At 33.1% G+C, this 22,146-nt stretch overlaps 1 protein-coding gene across 2 annotated transcripts in view; it reads left to right on the top strand.

The window, feature by feature from the left end:
- Positions 1 to 22,146, top strand: part of LOC129235308 (cytoplasmic aconitate hydratase-like) — an 85,112-nt gene that overhangs the window by 50,034 nt on the left and 12,932 nt on the right. For both annotated transcript variants that reach the window (XM_054869041.1, XM_054869042.1), the window contains 5 exons: positions 492 to 576; positions 1,247 to 1,403; positions 7,794 to 7,858; positions 11,887 to 11,946; positions 14,058 to 14,162. In XM_054869041.1, coding sequence (XP_054725016.1) covers positions 492 to 576; positions 1,247 to 1,403; positions 7,794 to 7,858; positions 11,887 to 11,946; positions 14,058 to 14,162 — 472 coding nt within the window. The remainder of the gene's footprint in view (positions 1 to 491; positions 577 to 1,246; positions 1,404 to 7,793; positions 7,859 to 11,886; positions 11,947 to 14,057; positions 14,163 to 22,146) is intronic.

The following is a 22,146-nucleotide window of genomic DNA, read 5'->3' as shown; positions in this document are numbered from 1 at the left end:
GTCATTCACTGTAATGTAAAAAAAAAAGGTTGAGGTAAACAAATTGCATTATCAGCCATGTAGTTTTCCTTTTGAACATGTGTAGAAAAATATTGTCCTTTTTTTTTGACATTAGAATATGTATATGTATTTAACATAGAAAGGTGTAAGCCTCTGATAAAGCAACGTTATTTTTATTATATTCACATGTTTTTTAGCAAAAGCATTTTATAATATTTGAAATAGATGGTTGAGGGCATTTGTTAAAACATTTCCTCATATCAATATTTGACCTTTATTGAAAATTATCACTTTGTGAATCCTTTTCTTTGCTGTATTATTATTCTGAATTTTCATTTTTTAATTTATTTTCAACATATAATTTTTGTGCTCATTTTTATTGTATATCAAATATTGTATATCAAATTTCAAATCATAAATGTGTATTTAAGTAACATAATTTTTTAACATGTTCTTAAAAATGAAATGTTTTTAAATTATTCAATTTTCAGATTTGATGTAGTTGGGTATGGTTGCATGACCTGCATAGGAAATAGTGGTCCTCTTCCAGAGTGTGTTGTAGAAGCCATAGACATGGTATGATTTTGGCGTCATAGCTTTTGAGAAATAAATTATACTTATATACACCGTGTGACCAGACTTTTTAGGGATAGAATAAAATGAGCACGGTGATATATTTTAAAGCTAATATTTATTCAAAATAAGATCCATTTAATCCAATACAATGTTTTGAATGGCCAACCAATTTATCCAGACTTAAAAATTAAGGTTGGGAGTGGTTTTTAGCGCCTGTGTCATGGCTACTTGAATGACTGGAGCATACATCATTGTATAAAGCTCCTTTCATTGCAGTTTTCAGTTTTGGAAACAGAAAATAGTCACATGGTGATAGATCAGGCAAATAGAGGGGTTTTTTAGGGGCACAAATCTATTTTCTGTTCCTAGACCTGAAAACTGCAATGAAAAGAGCATTTTACGATGGTGTTAGAGCCATTCAAGCAGTTGTGGCACAAAAGCTAAAGATCATTTCCAAAACTGAATTTCAAAAGTCTATGGAGAAATTAGTTGACCTTTTAAAATGTTGTATTGAGGTAAATTGGCCTCTTTTGAATAAGTATTAGCTTTAAAACATATTATCAAGCTTATTTTATTCTATCACTGAAAAGTTGGGTTATTTTTAGACCACATTGTACATAGTTTTCTGCATATTTATAATGTTTATATATTTATAAAAAAAATTCAATAGGGCGAACTTGTTGCCTGTGGAGTTTTATCAGGCAATAGAAATTTTGAAGGCCGAATTCATCCTCATACAAGAGCCAATTACCTAGCATCTCCTCTGCTTGTTGTGGCCTATGCATTAGCTGGAACAGTGAACATAGATTTTGAAACAGAACCGATTGGTAAATATGAATTTCATGTTTTTATTTCAACAATTATTGTTTTGACGTCGATTTTACTTTGAGGAGATTTTCATTTTAATATAAATAACTATTGAAAGGTTAAACTTTTTTTTATTTGTAATTTTTAATATATATAAATCTTTGCTTGACAATGATTAAGAACTAAAAGAATGTTCTTATAGAATGAAAGGGGTAACTTTGCAATTTGACATTTTGCTATGTTATACTTAAATATTGGAAAAGAAATGCTTCAATTTAAAATTTGTTTAAAAAAAATTTAATTGCAAGAATTAATCTAATACTCTGATATTTTAAGAGAATGAACTTGGTATCCTTTTCATTCTAACCAGAAGGTTCCCTTATGCATAATAAAGTTTTTTTTCCCCTGATATTTATTTAAATGGAAAGACTTTGGATCATAAGCCAACCAAGAAAAATATACAGTCAAACCTCCATACATCAAACTTCCACCTATTAAAATTTTCTATATATTGAACTCCCAGAAAATTCCGATTTCCATTACATAGAAAAATTGTTTCTAATATATCGAAAAGATCTCTATATATTGAAATATTTTTCGAGACATTTGGGGATTTTTTCCCACTTGTGTTTATCTCATGAAAAATGAAGGTTAGGGAGGTAAATGAAGTTGGGTAAAGATTGCTTCAAAACTCACAAAGAAGCTGGGTTGAAGGGTGTGCAGGTAGGTCATTGTTCCATTATGGTGTTCTTAAATTCCCTCAAGTTATTTTAAATCTTGGTTAGAACCAATAATACAATGAAATCAGTTTTAAGCTTTCCCCTTTGTCTGTTGATTATCATTCCTAGTCTCTTTACCTTTAGTGAAACATTTTCAAATTAAACAGTGTTTTATAAACTATTTTTGATTTTTTACTTTTGTCTCAATTACATTGTCAAAATGAAAATCCCTCAATGTTGCGGATCAAGTTTAATTGCCGAGAAATGAAGATATTGCAAGGCACAAAAATGCCTTTTCTGGTAAATTTATTATTTCCGCAAGCAGAGTGTCTGCTATGAAAAGAATTCACAAAGACGTAGTCAGGGCCGTCCGAAGCTCTGACGGCGCCCGGGGTGAAAGGTCCCTGGCGCCCCCCCCCCCCATACATACAGAAACATCAAGTTAGCTATAACATTAGTGCATAATACGTACTTGAATTTCTTACATATTAATGAACAGAACAATCAGAAGGCTATGCATAATACAAATTAAAAGACAAGCTGTGAACATGTTTCTAATATTTGTCAAACATTAATGCCCAAAAACTTTTTGAAAAATGGAAATGTTAAAAATCTAAATATTTATCCAGTAAAATGTTATCGCACTTAATAAAAAAACTAACAATTAAAACCGAATTGGTTATTCATATTGATCAAACTAAGAACACAAATAAATTAGTTGCTAATTATAAATAGAAAATGTATTTATCAAAGTAAATTACATCAAAATCAGATTTCGATCTAGACTCATCCAATGATTCTTTTCAAGAGTTCTTTTGTGGTTTTACTTGTACCAACTTAATACCAACTTTCATATGTTTTATAGACAAAGATGTTATTCATTTGCATCAAATATTTGTAAGTTTTAGGGAGAAACAAACAAATACTCAACAACATCGAAAATCGCTCAGAATGGCGTTTTGGAGCTCTAATTTCGAAAAATCACTGGCCTTAATATTACAAAATATGGCCTTACAAATTGTGTTTTAAGACTAAAGTTTAAGAAAATATTCGTGCAGGAGTCCCCATGCCGCCTTTCTTTGTCATAAAAAATGGGTTTTTTAAACAACACTTACAAAAAATTTAAGTGGAACTGTCCCTGAATGCAAAACATGGCTTAAAGTTTTTGAACCATAATTTTAAACACTTTTCCCGGGAAATGCTCCAGATTCTCCCGTCCATAAAATATTCAAAATTCGTCTAAAGTTGCATTTTTGAAACTTCAATTTTGAAAACTTGCAAGGGGAGAAGGAAATGATTTCAATCTATTTAAAAAAATAATCGATCGGAAGCAGTTTCTAAGCTCCCTACAAAACGTCAATAAACATGACCTACGGCCACATTTTTAAGGCTAAAATTGCATTTTCAAAACTAGAAGTTTCAAACTTTTGACTAGACACTTTTTGACCTTTTTTCCTATCAGATCAAATAAATAAATAAATAAATAAATAAAAATCTGTTTTTTGTTTTTTTAATGTGCTCCCTTAAAACTTTTTCTGGTTACGTCACTGCACGCAAGGGCAGAATTCAAGCAAATTTGGTGAGAACTAGACAAAGGAGAAGTGCCTTTTGTTTGATTCTAAAGAGTTATATTCTCAGAAATTGTATCTGCTTCAATGATACAAAGGAAACTAATGTTTTGGAGACAGAGGGAGGAATATTTTCGTGGCCCTAGGAAAAAAAAATAGAGAATCATTGCGATGATTCTGTATTTTGCGTTTTTGGCTGTATCTATAATACAGAAAATGAGGGGGCGCCGCAAGGCACCCCTAATTTTATGCAATCGGGGCATTTTCTACTATGAGGGGCGCCTTGCCGCGCCCCTCATTTCGTGTGATTGTCATCGTGTTCTGTTGAAACGAGGGGCACCTTGCGGCGCCCCCTCATTTCATGGCGCCCGGGGCGATTGCCCCGCTCGCCCCCCTCTTGGGACGGCCCTGGACGTAGTGAAAGTATTTAAACTTACAGAAAACTTTCAATAAAAACCATAAAAGTGAATTATAGTAGGTTTTTTAGAAATCATGTAGTGCTCATTAGATATTTGACAGTAATTATTTTTTAACTATTAACTTTCATTTAATCCAATTCCCATATAAATTAGAAATTGGGTTTCATACACAAAAACTAACTTTAACTTCAATGTTTTAGGAGCAATTAATGATTAACTAAGATCACTTTTATGTATCAAAATTTCTGTATATCGAATTTTTCTCAGACAATTGACTACTTCGATATATGGAAGTCCGACTGTTCTTTTAATTTTGCAAAGTTGTTGTTAATACTCTAGAAAGTTGACTTGTGTAGTTCTGTACAATTCCTTGTTTTAAGACTCATTCAAAGTCCAATCCATGGGTGCAAGACCTTCCGTCTCAAGACGGATTTCCATCTTGGACAAAATTTCCGAGACCGAGGTCGGGACGGAAAGAAATTCGATGACTTTTCTTCAGTTTTTACTAAAAAAAAGAAAAACTGAGTGTTTGAAAAATTTGCTTTAATTACTGGACCTTTCCATAACCACGAATTTACGTTGACATTCTCTCGATTTTCCGCCATGGGCTTGTTTTGTTTGCAAAGTGCTTTTGGAGGAGTGACTTTTAGACTCACGCCATTTGACTTTTTTTAGGTAGCTCTGTTATTTCCAACTCACTGCATTGCAGACCGCAGAGTTGCTCGCTATTCTTGCTAATTTTTTGAATTGATTGCCTTTTGTTTTTATTTTTCACGTGCTATTTTCGATCATCCTTTCGTTTTTTTTCTCATTTGCATTTCTTTTTGCAAACTTTACATGCAGAAATGAAAATTATGTGTGCTCTTAAATTGTCTTAGAGTTGAATCTGAATCACAGGGTGAGTGTGATTGCTGACGAAATGAAATGTTTATGCCACATCAAAGGACGTCCACATACCAGGTAAAACTATATCAGGGATTTTGAAGATTTTAATGAGAATGGGAATTTTGGAAAGAATCAGAGGCAAATTTCAAGCTCGTTTGAAACACCAATGGGCAACTATTCCTGCATCTTTGACATGTTTCTGGTAAAATATTCTAAGAATTTAAGAATCACTAAATTCCAATGACTTTCAACCTGACACTCGCTAGAATGGAAATAGGGAGGAGGAGAGAAAGGAAACGAGCAAAATAACGGCAGCACGAGTTTGCAAAAAAAGGCTGCTCTTGCAAAGAGGGTAAGTCCGCAAATTAACGCTCGATACTGAAGTCTTAACACATTTATATTTTGGAGAATCTAAGAGGGGGGGGGGAGTTACTCAAGGGCTCCAGAATAAAAAAATCGAAAACTTAATTTTAAGCCATTTTTGAAGCTAGGAGTGGTTTAGGATTTCTACTCTGCAAACTCTAAAAAAAAGGTCAAAAATGTTTAGGCTGTCTTTAATGATGTAAAAGTGGGGAGGGTGGGGTTTTAAAAAATATCGGAAACTGGAATCTTAAAAACACTAATCTAGGCAATCTTTGTTGAATTTATGAGAGATGGTTTCGGTTTTTTAACCTAAAAATATTTTATAGCTGATGCATTAATAACTGTTTGAGGCTATACTAAAATGACGTGAGAGAAAGAGTATTTGGGATCCTCTACCAAAAAATATTTGTAATTGAAGTCTTAAAACTTTTAAGCTATCTTTGGCAATGTAAAGAGGGAGGGGGGCTCTCTTTATGCGAAATTCTGAAACTGGAGTATTAAAAGCGCAACTTCATCTTTAATGAACATAGAGGGTGGGGTTTGGGGTCCCCCTGCCCCTTCAAAACTGAAGTATTCAGAACTCTGCTTTAGGTAATCTTTAGGAGACTTAAGAAGAGGGAATTTGAAGGCTTCCTCTCGATAAATTTTAGAAATTAAATTCTAAAACCTTAGGTGATGAAAAAGGGGGAACCACAAATTTAGTTTAAATTTAATGAATTTAGTATGGGCTGGAGGGGTGTCTCTCTCCCCGAAAATTTCTCTATGCTAAAGTATTGAAATGCTATTTTGGCTATTTTTGAGTGAGTTAAGGATTAGGTAATTCAAGGGTCTTTCTCGAAACATTTTTGAAATTGAAGTCTTAAAACTTTGAGTTTTCTTTGGCGATGTGGAAAGGGGAGTTGCTCTTGCAATAGAAAAATAAATCTTAAACACAAACTTACACTGCCTTTAGTGTGCCTGCTTCACACAAGGAGAGGGGCGTATTCTGCTGCCCAGCCCGAAAAATTTTCGTTTCTAAAGTTTTAAGAACTTTGTTTTGGGTTATCTTTGAATGACTTAAGTAGGAAGGGAGTCGGAAGCTTCTGTCAAAAATTTTCCGAAATTAAAGTATTAAAACTTTTAGTTCGTCATAAGTCATGTATATAGGTAAAGGGGGGTACTGTAAATTGAAAAAAAAATTAGAAACTGAAGCCTTAAAAACTCAAGGACATTTGTGGTGAACTTAAAGGAAGGGGTTTGGGAGTTCTCTTCCGAAAATTTTTTGATGCTGAAATATTTAAAACGCTACTTTAGACTGTATTTGAGTGCCTTTTGAGGGACATGATTGGAGGGCACTCCCTTGGGTGAGGACTCAGTTCCCCTATTGCTTTTTTTTTAATTAATGAATATTGAATAGTGTTCCTTGTTTATAAAAAATATATCTACTTCACTGAAGCTGTTTTTTTACTGCTATCATATAAAAGAATGCTTTTACAAATGAAGACTGGGGGGGGGATGGTGTCAGTGTGTTATGTTACAGAATTGAAAATCTTATGCCCCAAGCGATTTTATTGCTACAATAAAAAGATTTACGATCGGCAAAAACTAATGGTTTGGAGCCCCCAAACACTTTTACCCCCTAACATCATCCGACATCATCTAAAATTGCGTTTTTGGAACTCCAATTTCGAAATATTACTGAAGAAGAGTTCTTGAACTCCATCCCTTCGATAATGCATTCAAAAAGCATATAAATGCTATGAAAGATGGAGTACAATTTCGTTTTTAAAGCTTCAATTTCAAAATGTTCAAAGCTTCAATTTCAGGGAGAGAGAGCGCCCCCCCCCCCCCAATCTTTCTATAATATTTTAAAGATTGCCCAATATTGTGATTTTGGGACTATCAGTAAGAAAAAATTGAGGTAAAAGAGTCCCTAAACTTTACCAAAATGGCCTATCATTGAGTGTTTTGGGCTTCAATTAAAAAAATTTCCAAGGGAGAGCCCTCAGACCCCCCCCCCCCCCCCGTTAATGGTGGTTTTTAGGTTTCTGGAACTAAGATATCAAAACGCTTAAATATTACAATTTAAACTAGGTCCATGTTGTTAGAAAAGTCAAAAGCAAAAAATTCAAAGTAAAAGTCAAAATTATTTTTCTTTTATTTCATTTTCCTGTCTTGTCATTCTTTGTCTATATATCACTAAAATTCAGTTTGGCTTGAATTTATTTTCCTTTTGGAAAAACGTTCATAGAATAACACTTTTTGGGCAGTGAAAGTCATGTGTATATTTATGTTGTCTTGTTGAACAAGTCTTGATATTTTTTTTTATGTACAAATGATAGTTTTTGCAAAGACTTAAGTTTTTTAAGGTAAATTTTTTAAACCCATTTGCTTATTAATTTATTTTGTGATAATATTTTTAAGTGTATTTATTATTTAAAAATATTTATCATATTTTAAAAACAACAAAATTATAGGTAAAGGCACAGATGGACAAGATGTCTTTTTATGTGATATTTGGCCTTCCAGAGAAGAAATTCAAGTAAGTTTGTTTTCTTTCAAATATAAAAATAGAAATTTTTAATTAAAATTTTTTTGGGGGGGACCTTGTTCAAATCAACAAAATTTCATGACATTTGAAAGTTTTATGTAATCAGTGGAAAAATTCATAATTTCCATCTGGCAAAGCTGACTTATATAGGGTTTGTATGCATCTTTTCAAGTACTTACAAGTCCTTCCTTTTATACAGGGTTCATACGCTCCTTCAAAACTCCTCCAATAGTCCTTCATTCAGGAAATTTTTGTAAAGGGCCCTTCAAACTCCTTCATTTTGGTTTTAACTCCTTCAAAACTCCTTCTTTTTTAGTTCAAGACCACATAATTTTCCTCTATGACAGTAACTTAAAATACTTCGATCGACAACATAACATCGTCACAAGGACAAAGGTATAAGGACGATTTTGATGTAGTAAATTCGTGTATTTATTTTTTTCATAAAGATGTGATTTACAAATTGATCATAGATGTCGTAAAAGTTGAAGGTGAAAATACTATTAGATGACTAAGACAATTCATAAGTGAAGTAAAGCATGCTTAAATGGTGCTTGGTTATGTTTTCAAGTTTTATAATTATTGCTTTTTCCTACACCACTCTCAGCAGTCAGTTTGTCCAGTGTATTATTTAAAAATTTAAAAATACATTAGTAGATGTACTATATTGAGTGATGGTGTGTTAAAAAAAAAATTATAGTAAATCACAGTTATGATAGTGTAAAAAAGGTCATCCACATCCACAAGTGATGTCATGCCTTGAGAGGGAGACGGGTTCATGAAATTGTGACAAGGGGAAGAGGGAGGGTGACAAAAAGTGACATCACACAGTTATTATATCAATATGTTTATAAAAAATATGACATATGACAATAGGAGTAGTAAGGTGAAGTGTGACACTTTGTGACAAAGGGGAAAGGGGGCCGAATGTGTTGAAAAAAAAAGTGCAACATCATTTAAGGTCGGCCCGTTAGTACTCCTTCAAAACCCCATTTTACTCCTTCAAAAGTCCTCCAAAACTCCTTCATTTTATTTCTGAAATTGAGTACGAACCCTGTTATATGTGCTTACAAATCCTTATTTTAATGCCCAGCTTTAAAAAACTCATTTTTTTCTCTGTCATTTCTAAAAATCAGGTTTTCATTTTTCAATCAATCACTTGCACCACCCCAAAATGTCCATTGAATTACGCACTTGCAACTGATCTTCAAGTAATGGTTGGTTATTCTGAAAAAGCTCAGAAGAAAATGAAAAAGACATTGACCGTGTTGCAAAATAAACGTATTTTGGAAAAGATTGCGACAAAATTTTGTTACCCTTAAGCAGATTTTCTGTTAAATATTGTTAACCTAAATTCATTTGAATTTGCTTCTTTCAATCTGAAGAATGTGATTCTCTGGATACATTTTTACACACTTATTTTAGTGGTAAGAAGTATTATGGAAAAGTTTGGAAGTACTATCAGAGTGGTATCAAAGTAGAAAAATAGTATAAAATTCAAAAGATGCTTCTTAAATTTCCCAATGCGTAATTAATGAGTTCATTAAGCTGTCTGGGTCACTTAATGACATAAAATAACCAAAGATACGAGGGTTGTCTGAAAAGTTTCCGACCTAACGAAGAAAAACAATATTTACCTTCCAAGTTGACTATTATTTTTCAACATAGTCTCCTTGTAAGTCCACACACTTGATCCAGCGATGCTCCCATCCTTTTAACCCATCCAAATAGTACGATGAGTCTTTCTCTTCGAAATAACTGTTCACGAAGTCTATTACCTCTTCATTTGAAGAAAACCTTTGTCCGCCAAGAGCTTCTTTCAGCTTAGGGAACAAGAAAAAGTCACTTGGGGCCAGGTCTGGTGAGTAGGGTGGGTGCTCAATCAGTTCATATTTCAATTCATGGATTTTGGCCATTGAAACTGCTGAGGTGTGTGCTGGAGCATTGTCTTGATGAAAAAGGACTTTTTTCTTTTTCAAATGAGGCCGTTTTTCTTCAATTTCATTGTTTAATTTGTCAAGTAAAGTCGCATAGTATGCTCCTGTAATGGTTTTACCCTTTTCAAGATAGTCTATGAATATAATTCCATGGCTATCCTAAAAAACAGTTGCCATCACTTTCCCAGCAGAAGGAACTGTCTTGGCCTTTTTTGGAGCTGGTTCTCCCTTTGCAGTCCACTGTTTTGACTGCGTTTTTGTTTCAGGGGTGTAGTGGTGAATCCAGGTTTCAACTACAGTGATCAGTCGTCGGAAAAATTCCGTTTTGTTGCGCCGGAATAGCGCCAACAGAGCATTGCAACTGTTCATTCGGACCCGTTTCTGGTCCAAAGTGAGCAAACGCAGCACCCAACGTGCGGCCAGCTTGCGCATGCCCAATTCTTCGTTCAAAATGTGGCAAGCACGTTCCTTGGAGATATTCATAGCTTCTGCTATCTCCCTAACCTTCAATCTACGGTCATCCAGCACCATCTGATGAACTTTGGCGATGTTTTCGTCAGTGGTAGCAGTTTTGGGCCGACCCGAACGTTCATCATCACCCAAGCTGGTACGGCCACGTTTAAATTCTGCTACCCAAAATTTGACTGTGGTAGATGATGGAGCAGAGTCCCCATACACAGCGTCCAACTCATCTTTAATCTGGGCAGGCGTATTCCCCTTCAAAAACAAGTAGCGAATGACAGCTCGATATTCGATTTTTTCCATTTTCACAAAAACTGTAACATCAACTCAAAAAAATGGCTGACAAACAAACAATTTGAGCTCAAATTGGCGCCAATTTCGGTTCCGAGCTACCAAAGAACGCCTAAATAAGGACACCCCACTTTGAATTACTAGTGCTGCCATCTTCATATCAAGGTAGGAAACTTTTCAGACGACCCTCGTATGAGATTGGTCGCTACATCCGCCAGAGCCATGGTGCTCAACCTACGGCCTCGAAGCTGACCAGTTGTTTTGTTTAATTTTTTTAAATCAAAATGCTCAATTAACAATAATGTTACGAAGTTGAATCCAGATATTCAGAAATTAGGTTCCAAAAAACAGATACAGTTAACAAAAGAAGCACAGTAATAATGACAACAATTATTTGCTTTTATTTTTCTTTCCTTTTCCCTACTTTCCCATCTTGTTTCTCTTTAGAAAAAATTTATATATTATGAAATTTTATAAGTGTTCTGGCTAACAAGAATCATTTTAATATGAGATGTGGCCGTTATGTAGAAAAAGGTTGGATGCCACTGTGCAAGAGCAAAATACATCCTTTACAGTAAAACTTGCTTATAATGAGCCCTGATTTACCAAAAACTCACATTTAGAGAAGAAATCAGAGATTTGGTGGGTACAACATTGAGTCTGGACTCACTTTTTAGAGCAAACTCTGTTTTAAGTGAGCAATATTTTCTCAATTCTTAAAATTTTTATTGACTTTCAGCTCAGCGTATCCTTGCTCAGAAAAGTCTGTTAATATTCCAAAGCCAACCGAAAATTATTGAAGAGTCATAAATCCTAAGCCCTTTTTTGAAATTAATGATTTAGAGAAGTATTTGAAAAGTATATATTTATTGATGCAAATGTTATCATTTCTGAAGGCATTGTAACTCAAATTCAATCTAATGGAGATATCTTCTTGATATAAATGTGATTATATCTGAATTTTTCATTTATCTATTTTTTTATTTTCCTAAAATTGTCCCTAAACATAAGTGACAAATTTAAAAAAAAGAAAAAAATAAGAAAACTAAAGAAAACTCAGATTTTAAACAAATAATATGCAAATCACGACACATTCAAGAATTCTCGTATTTCGAGAGGAATGCTTAAAAAATCAAAAAATTGGCTAAGTGATTGCTGAAAATTGTAAATAATGTAATAAGAGTCGATTATTTTGTTGCTTTTCATTACATTCTGGTTGTTTTGAAAGACATATTTTTACCACTGTGTGGAAATTTATTGAAATGAAATAAAAACAATTATTAACTATTAAATATAAAATGAAAGTAATTTTCATTCTTGTAATTTTAGGAAGTTGAAGCCAAACATGTTCTTCCAGCCATGTTTCAAGAAGTGTATTCCAAAATCCAGGCAAGAATAAATTATATTATTTTTTAGTATTAGTTTTTCTCTTATAAATCACATCTGTTACCGAATAAATATTTATTCCCACTTGCTTCTTGAGAAATTTATAGCTTCAAATGCCATTGATTGTTGTTGCTTTTGTAATATATGATGCTAGAATTTTGTGGTCTTCAAACTCTCCAATTTGTTCAATAAAATCCGTGAAATATCAAAAAAAATTTCTCTACAACATACACTCAAACCTGGTTTTATGTGTGTTTTTTTTTTTTTTTTTTTTGTCCAGTAGTATTTAAATTTCAATCAGATTGGAACTCATTTGACAAAATAGTTTAAAACTAGTTAGTCTTCAAATGATGACAGGGGCTTGCTGATGGGAGGTCACTGTGACACTAGGACCTAAAAAATTCCTTATTTGGGAAATTTTGCCTCACGATTCAGCGAAATTATCATCATTCGGCAGAATTTAGAGCTCAATTTCGCAAAATTATCATAATTCGGCGAAATTTACAGTTCCATTTGGAAAAATTTGGAGTTTCATTTGACATAATTTTCATCTTTAGGCAAAATTTTGAGTTATATTCTTCAAAATTTGGAGTTCGATTCAGCAAAATTTAGAATTTCATTGGGCAAAACTAATGTCATTCAGCAAAATTGGGAGTTCCATTCGGCAAAATTATCATTATTCCGCAAAATTTGAAGTTCTATTTGGTAAAATTAGAGTTCTAATTGATGAAATTTGGAGTTCCATTTGGGCAAAACTAATATCATTTGGCAAAATTTTGAGTTATATTCAGCAAAATTATCATCATTTGGCAAAAGTTGGAGTTACATCGACAAAATAAAACACATGTGAATAAAATGTTTAACATTTTTTGCAAGTGTATTTTATAAACCAGATTGTAAAAGGTGTGGCAAGATTCCAAGTAGCTACGGTATCTTGAAGTTATTTAAAGAAGTAATTCCTAGTTATTTCGTAAGTTTTTGGGTGAGTTTCTACAGACTACTTTTATGCGGTCCTTATCTACCGCACAATTTAAAAAAAAAAAAAACTGTTGCAAAAACTATTTTCTATAACTACTCGTGAAGTTCTGAAAGTTTTTTTAAAAGTTTTGTTTTTTAATTCGGTCTCTATCGCTCAAAAACAGGTTTGAGTGCACTTGCATTCTGTATAACTTAGTCTAAAATTTGTTCTTTTCGTATCCATTTTATTTTAAAATGTGCTTAGTTATTGAATTAACTAATACTTTAAATTTAAACATTTCAGTTCATGCTTCAGTATTCTTTAAGAAAGTACTTGCGTCCTGTGGCAGGTTGGTGCGCACCTTCATCTCCAAAAGTACAGGAGCATACTGTTTTTGGCATTGTCCCCCTTTTGCCCCCTAAGATGGCATAAGTTAGCAATTCAAAGAAATAGGTGAAAAAAGTAATTCATCATCCACAAGCACTACTCCTAAATCTGCTTTTGCTCAGACCATGATTTATTGGCGAGTGGCCAACTGCTTTACCAATTCCAGGGCAGCTTAGAAATTAATTGTTGAAAAATGACATTTTTAACTGATGTCTCTGCTAATTAAAGCCATACAAAGTTTAGACTGAGCTATCCATGATCCTCCTAAAATTTCAAATCTTTTGAGATCTGGTTCGACCTCCAATCCTCTGATGTTCTCGGGGAGTTTGAATGACATACCATACATAAAATGGATAAACATGGTCAGATTTTTTTCATGCATGCAAGTTCAAATGGCATATCATACATATAGATAAGATACAGTTATAATTTGATCTATAAAATGTTTAAAGATGTAGTTGAGAAGAAATATAGGACAGCGTCTCTTCTTTTTTTAATACCTTCTGTATTTGAATATGTAAGCATCTCCTTAACTACAGCACTTGGTATATGCATTAGAGAATAAATATCTTGCCATTTGCTATGTTGTTTAACTCTGCAAGGTAAATTTTTTTTAAATCCATCCCTTATAGTCTTTCTTGTATAGAATGTGTGAAGATTCAAAATTTTCTTCACATGTAATTGAATTCTTGCATGCATGTATGTATGTTACATTGCAAATGTTAACACATATTCCTTTTGTTAAACTTCACTTTTTACTTTCTTTTAGTTTGGAAATCAACGATGGAATTCTTTACATGTACCTGAGAGTGATTTATATCCATGGGATGTGAAATCTACTTACATACGTCCTCCACCATTTTTTAACTCAATGGTTTGTTCTTTTATTGTTTGAAAACAGAATCCTTTCTTAAGATATCCAGCTCTAAAGTTCTTTTTTACTGTTTTAAAACTGCTTGTGTTTCTAGTAGCATTGCCAGGAAAATTTCAAGCATGAGATTCTTCCATGGTTAATAGCAGAATTAACTGTATCAGCCTTCAAAAGCAACAGTTTCACCAATCAAAAATTATTCTACAATTATTTAGACTTTCAGCATTAGATTCTTCCATACCCAAAAGCAAAATTTACTGTATAAGCCTTCAAAACCATCAGTTTCACTAACCAAAAGCTATTCTGCAATTATTTCCGACTCCCAACGATGTGCAAACAAGCTTATTATCATTAAACCTGATGGTTCTCTAGATTTCTTTTAAATTTCAGGTACCTAACTGGTATCTAGAATGCATGTAAACAATAATGAATATTTTTTTTCGAAACTTAAGAGTTGAAACAGTTATACAACAAGCTATAAAAAGAAAACAAATGTTTTTTTAAAAAAAAGACTTTCAATTGGTAAACAGATACTTGCTTCAAAATTCTGCATATTGCAGGGTTCGTACGGGTCATGGAAATCCTGGAAAGTCATGGAAAAAAAATAAGCAAATTTCAGACCTGGAAAAGTCATGAAAAATTGAAATTTTCATTCAAAGTCATGGAAATTTATTTCAAGTCATGGAAAAATGTCTTTGACAAAGAGAAAGTAACAGTAACTAAAAGAGCGTTAGAAATTTTAAGTGATTTAATAGTATAGCACATAAAAGTTATTAAAAGTCAAAAATTGAACGATCCAAAAATCAGATCTGAATTTTGAAATCTCATTGCATCCACTCCTGTCGCAACCACTCGCCTTTTTTAGTGATGTGATTTTACTGCTTGGGCATCACTCATTTTGAATTAATTATTATTTTCAACACTTTTTATGTTCTATATTCTGTAGTAGCTAACTTTCAAGTTCTTGGTTTGGCCACGCCCACTCTAAAGACGCAATTCAATTGCATCCGAGTTGGTTTCCATCACTCGTAATAACTTTAATATTAAATTTATCAGAGTTTATTTTAATTTGTTGAAGGTTTTAGAAAATAAAGATCTTTAGTCAGGTGATAAAATACAGAAAAGGGGGAATTCTAATACTTTAAAACAGTAGTGTCCAACATATGGCCAGCAAAACTAATCCATGCAGCCCATTGCTACGTTCAATGTCGGGAATCACACATTATGTGTTGAAATTTCTGAACTTGTTAATTTATATGCATTTGAAAATGTGCAAATAAATAAGCAAAACAAGTACTTTTGAATCAGAAGATTTATTCACTACTGAATGGATTTTTTATATAATTACCTAGTTTAGAAACACACAAAAAACTAAACTATGTGGCTTTACTTAAAAAAAAACGAAAATACTTGAAGTTATGTGGATGATTAAATGCCATTGTTGACACTAAAAAACAACTCTGGAAGCAAATTTATTGAAACTTAGTGATGACTCATTAACCTTTGTCCCATTGGTTATCATTCTGCCTGTTTATTAAAAAAATATTAGACATTTACGCATCATTATATTTCATTTCTACAATTTTACTTTACTTAAACTTATATGATAAAGCGAAATAAAAAGTTTAGTTTTTTAAGTGTACACTGATATATTTTCCCATTACTAGTAAGTGCTTCAATGAAGTAGTGGCAGTCATGTAGAATTTTTGCTAATGCTCATTTCTAAAAATTGGCAAGTTAGATATTAAATAGTGCTGTTCCTGTTAAATATTAAATAATGCTGTAACAAGGTCATGAATATTTTTATTGAAGTCATGAAAAAGTCCTTGAAAAGTCATGGAATTTTTTCATCCAAATAGAGTATGAACCCTGATATTGGCTTGTACAGAATTAGAATCATTGGAAATTAAACAGTTTTATGCTCACAGTGAAATTGACATTTCAGCTACAGATTATTTTCAGCATAAGGAACTGAAAAATAAATTATATACATATTTTTTACACGTTAAAATTACTATCAAAATCAAGAAATCATATTAGATCAATATGTTTACTTTTTACTCCCTTAATTAATGATTTTTATAATTACTGAAGAAGGATAAAGTTTTAACTCATTTCTCTTGGTTTTATTGTGTCATAAACTATTTATAAGAAGGGCTGCAAAACTCAATAAAAAAATACAATTAAATGAAAAAAAGTCATTTTATTGTTACACTTTAATGTCTGCATTGTTTCATTAATGACCATGAGGTAATTATTATCTTTAAATATTAATAGGCTAGCTGTTTTCTTTCGGTACCGATTTCTCCTCTGTTTGTGAGTCGATTTCCTTCATTTTTTTTTTGTTTAGTAGCTCTTGCCGAGTTTTAGTGTCATCAATGAAATTTTTTGAAATTGAACTGTAATTAACTGAGATACTAATTAGAAATGTGTTTTCGAATAAATTGCTGGATAATATTGTGGTGTTGCCATTTCACGCTTGAGCGTAAAGAAATTAAATACTTGCATTTGTTTTTATTATTGAGGCTTTTTGGGTAACTACAAGCATTTAAAACATTTTAATTTTGATTATGTTTTCGCAATTTTAATATTTAAAAAGATTTTTTCAGAGGGAGGGAGGACTTTCAGTTTTGATAAAATCGCCTTTTGAAAAAAAAAAAACCGACACAGCTCCTAATAATACCTGCATTTGCTATCACTACAAACAGATCTCAAGGTGAAACTTTTGATAAAACTGGCTTATTATTACAACGTCCAGTGCTTTTGCATGGAGAATTAATTATATGTTGCCGCAAGTAGAATTCGTTCATGTGACTATTGAAAATTTTACATTTCTAACGGCAACGGTCATGCCTACTTTTACGAAGAATATTGTTTGCATGGAAGTTTTACGTATTGAAGAAGTTTCGTGGTATCATTTCATTCATGAAGACTTCCAAAATTGTGAAACTGGCTAACTTTATCCATTGTTGTCAAATTTTTGGAACCAATGCCACTGCAAGAAATATATTTTGTATTTGTAAAAAAAAGTTAAGAGAAAAGCCTATTTGCAAAGAGTGGACAACAAATGAAGTCCCCCCACCCCTGTTACAAGGGGGAATAAATAAATGGCAAGAGGGACATCAAGCCTTTTTTTTATAAGAACGTTTATGAAAACAGTGTGACATGTGGTAATGGAAAGTGGGGGTATGGTGAAGTGTGAAACTTTGTGACAAAGGGGAGAGGGATCAAAAATTTTGAAAAGGGCATTAGTCAGTTATCCACTAAACCATAAACAAATCACAAACATGATTTTTTAAAATAAAATTGTACTATTATTGTGGTGTCCAGTGTTTTTGAATGTACAATTTTTAATGTAACAAGTGGGATTCGTTCACTTTACTGTTTGAAGTTTCAAATTTTATGTTTCTAATGGCAGAGGTCAATGCAACTTACTCAATAATATTAAACTTTAAAATAGAAATATTGTTCATCCAGAAGTTTTCCGTATAATCTGAGTTTTGCAGCATCATTTCATTCGGAAAGATTTCGATAATTGGGAAATTGGCGCTATTCATCTATTTCCGTCAAATTTTTGGCATCAATTGCAGCGCAAGAAATGTTTTTTCTCTGCATACGAAAACAAAGAGTAGGGAAACGTATATTTGCTTACTGTTACCACAAAATAAGGGCTGTCCATGAATTAAGTTCCGCTTTAAGGTGAGGTTCACGAAATAGTAACAATTTGTGACAAGGGAGAGGAAAGATATGAGAAGAGGAACATACAATGGGGAGAATGTGACAACAAGCCTTTTTTTAATAGGAACATTATGAAAAACAGTGTGACATGTGACTAAAAGAAGATGGGGTATGGTGAAGTGCGAAACTTTGACAAAGGGGGGAGAATGTCAAAAATGTTGAAAAGTGTGATATCAGTTATGCACCGCTCTTAACCATAAATAAATCACAAAAACAACTTTTTTTAAAAATGAACTATTATTGTGACATCCATTGTTTTTCGAATGGACAGTTGCCATGAGTAGAGTTCGTTCATTTGTTACTTGGAAATTTATATTTCTAACTAGAGGACCTGACAGACGTTGTTCCGTTCAAACTTTCTAAATTGAAAAGTTAAAAAATTTAAATAAACTATGAAGTGTTTGAACCGTTCTGTTGAAAAAAATAAGTTAAAAAAATGTTTTAAAGCTGCTATGTCGTCAGAATGCGTAGATGTATTACAACTTGATTTATCTAATGTCCACTGAGCAGTTGTTTTAGTAACTATTTTCCTCTTCCCTACTTGATGGTTTGTTCCTTCAACCATACTCAAAGGATAAAAATCGTCCTCAGATAGTAAGTGTAAAAATCTAACTACCTATCTGGAACAAACGGGAAATCTCACTGCAACATCCCCTACATGAAAAAGAATAAAACAATCGCAATGATATCGTTTAGAAAAATTATAAAGGTAAAAACAGTTCTCTAAATAAGCGAAAATCACTCATCCCCCCCCCCCCCTCTTCCCGATGTAAAAAACACATTCTTCAACTAAAATGACTAAAAACTCTTTAAAAACAAAAAAACAATTCTTTTCAGTTTGAAATATTGCTCCAAATAAACAAAAAATACAATAAATTACATTAACAGTAGCTTTAAAATGTAGACGCATGATCACTCAACTCTATTGTTTATAGCCAAAGTCGCTAAGCCACCAAGCTACTGTAATCCAGCCGATCAGTGAACAAAGCCAACTCCGACCGATTAGCGGTTCGATCTTTTGAACAAAAACTTTTTAAACTTCATATATTGCTTAATTTGTCAGACCTGCCAACTCTCCCGTTTTTTACGGGAGACTCCCGTTTTTTACTCCATTCTCCCGGTTGTACGTTTGAGTATCCATTTCTCCCGTTTTTTTACTCTTTTCGGGTTTTTTCTTTTTTTTTTAAATTAAACTTAATTTTATTCCTTAAAATAGTTACTCACAGCCCTAATAGATGGCGTGACTTGCAGAGCAAACCCGCACTGCTCAGTGAGCTTACGTTCGACGAGCACGACCGGTTAGTTAATCACGTGACAGCTAATGATCACGTGCTCCAATCAACCAATCAACTGCTTAGAATGGTAACGGATGCGGTAACCGGTTGATCATAGAACGCTGCGGTTAGTAACCGGTTACTTACCGGTCGACTGGTGAGGTTCGTCGAACGCAAGGTGAGCTGCAAACATTCGGTGGGTGCGTTCGGAGTGTCGACCGAAATGCTTCCGGCAATGGAGTTTTGGTTTAACTCCACGTTCGCACTTCTACTTCTATCTCACGCCTGCGCTGTTTACGCGGTATCGTTCTGTTTCAGACGCATGCTAACTGCGCCGCGTATTTTCATCTTGTTCCTTAATCTACCGCATGTGTTGTAGTTTAACATTCATCTTTAGCGATGTCTGAAAAAATGTAATATCTACAAACTTATAAGAGCTATTATGCGAGTGAATTCTCTTTCATGAAAAAATCAAATAAATACTTGTTATAACAGTGTTTTTTACTTATTATAGCATCGTTTAAAATCTCCCTTTTTCTCCCTTAAAGCTTTGACTGGATCTCCCGTTTTTTCTTTTCATAAGGTTGGCAAGTCTGATTTGTTCTTTCTACCAAAGATAAAGATCTTCCACTGCACTGATCTTTTGTGTACAGAACTACCCTGTTTCGTCTTTAAATTCCATCATCTTTTCCTTTAATAATGTACTGATTAGTTAGATAATACTTAAAGTATTCTTGACTTTGGGGCCAAAACTCCAATGGATTTCAGCCGAGGAACAAATGTTTCTAGCTACGATTTTTTCTGATCATTTGGTTAGGAAAACCTAAAGCACCAATCTGGTCACATGGTTCAACTACGAGGATAAAACACATGTTTTGTGTGAACCTTGTAGTACTTTACTTTAAAATGTATCACAAGACCTAAAATCGTTCCTTTTTAAGAAATGAAGGCTTCACTCTCTCTCTCTACGTTTTATCTATTCTGAATTGACATATCACAGTAGGAAATTTCATTACAAAAAGCAGAGCTGGCTTTCTTATTGTTCGTTGGCAACGGGTTAAATATTTATTTCAGTTCTTTCTGAACAATAGGTTAAAATAAATATTAATCATCTTGGAGATATAACCATCCAATATTTAAATTATTTAATTAATTAATTAAAAACGTTTTCAATTCGATCCATCACGCTTCGAAACCATGCTTGCCACAAGTTAATTACACACAAAAAATTTGATCAACATTGGTCCAGCCGTTTAAAAGCCTTATAGTGATAAACATCCGCACAGAAGATTTTTATATTTTAATATGACAAAGAAGCAACTTACTCAATAATAGTAGACGTTAAGTAATATTGTTCATACAGAAGTTTTACGAGTTTTGATGCTTCATTTCATATGGAAAGATTTCGAAAATTGGATAATTGGGGATTTTTATTCATTGACGTCAAATTTGTTGTTTCCAATGCCAGGGCGAAAAATGTTTTTCTTTTGCATATGTAAACAAAGAGTAGAAAAATATATATTTGATTAGGGTTAGCACAAAGCAACATGGTATCTAATATAAAATTGTTCAAGCCAAGAATTTGACGACCACACAAATTTCTCAATGGAATTGCTTCCTTTGGTCAAAAGTACTACTTTTAGTCACTGAAATTGATAGAATAAGCAAAAAAAATAATAATAATATTAACTTGGAGTCGGAAAATACTTTCATTTTCACAGCAGTTATTAAAAGTCCGATTCTGGATATAAGGCGCTCTCTTTATGATGTTACAAGTGATGCACTTTGCTGCGCTGCTCCATCGAAGCGCTAAATGTTTATGCTTTGCTGTCAACCCCGTTTCCAGGTTATGATAATTTGCCATGTGGGCTAATCGCATCAGTGAATGGCATTTTGTCGCTTTTGATGCAATGTGCAGAAGCATAAAAAATGAATTTCAATCTGCGCACCGATTAAAATAATTGTTAAAAAAAACATTTTTTAACAACTAAAATCATTTGAAAAATGGCTAAAACTCATGTTTTGATGCATGCTCTTTCAAAAACAAAAATACTTTTAAAATTTCAGAAATGACTTCATTACCGAAATATCCTCTTTCACCCATTTATTTTGAGATTAACAGACAAAAAGTAAAATTGGAGTAGATTATTACTGTTTGGTATTGCATGTACATATAAAAATTGTACGTTTCCCCCGATATGCAGTAAACTTGAGTAAGAGTAGAAATAAAAATGTTGGAAATACAGTGAAACCTCCCGTAACGGACACTCCCGAATAACACATTTCATACTCAAAATTTGAAAATGTCCACTTATTCCTTTGCTTCTCACTGTCTCATATGTGTATGTATGTATGTATGTGTATATATATACAGTGAAACCTCCCTTAACGGACACTCCCGAATAACGGACATCTCTAATTAACGGACATTTTTGCAAGTCCCAGTCCCTCAATATAGGCCATTTCATGTAATTCACTCTGAATAACGGACACTTCAAATAACGGACAGTTATTTCACAAAAAATTTCCCTTGCAATCGTAGCACTTCCAGTTTTTTTTTCTTTTCACAGAATTTCTTAGTAACTGCTTGCCTTACAAAGCTTTTCATTCTCCACAACTGATATTCCCCCCCCCCCACCCCCCGTCATTTCCTTATCACTGTTTCTTATAATTAAAAGGGTGGTAATGGGCAGAAGCAGCAATTGGGGCTTAAAAGTTGGAGGCAAAAAAAAAAAAAAACTAAAAGACATGGTACTTTTTGCGGGCAACAAAAAAATGAAAAAGAAAAAAAAGTCATAATTTTGTTATGGCTAGTTTTGAGAGTATTTGAAGCAGATAAATGAAAACTGATGTCAGTCTAACAATTAACGTACGTTTTTCTTAAGATTTTAATGAATTTTGTACACAATAACTATTCAAAAGTTAAGATAAAAAAGAGGAAACTGGGAGCTTTTTCTAACTGGGGCTCTCGGGAG

Source organism: Uloborus diversus, chromosome 2, assembly GCF_026930045.1.
Source record: "Uloborus diversus isolate 005 chromosome 2, Udiv.v.3.1, whole genome shotgun sequence".
NCBI classification, from domain to species: Eukaryota; Metazoa; Arthropoda; class Arachnida; order Araneae; family Uloboridae; genus Uloborus; species Uloborus diversus.
This window is presented reverse-complemented; position numbering and strand designations above follow the sequence as displayed.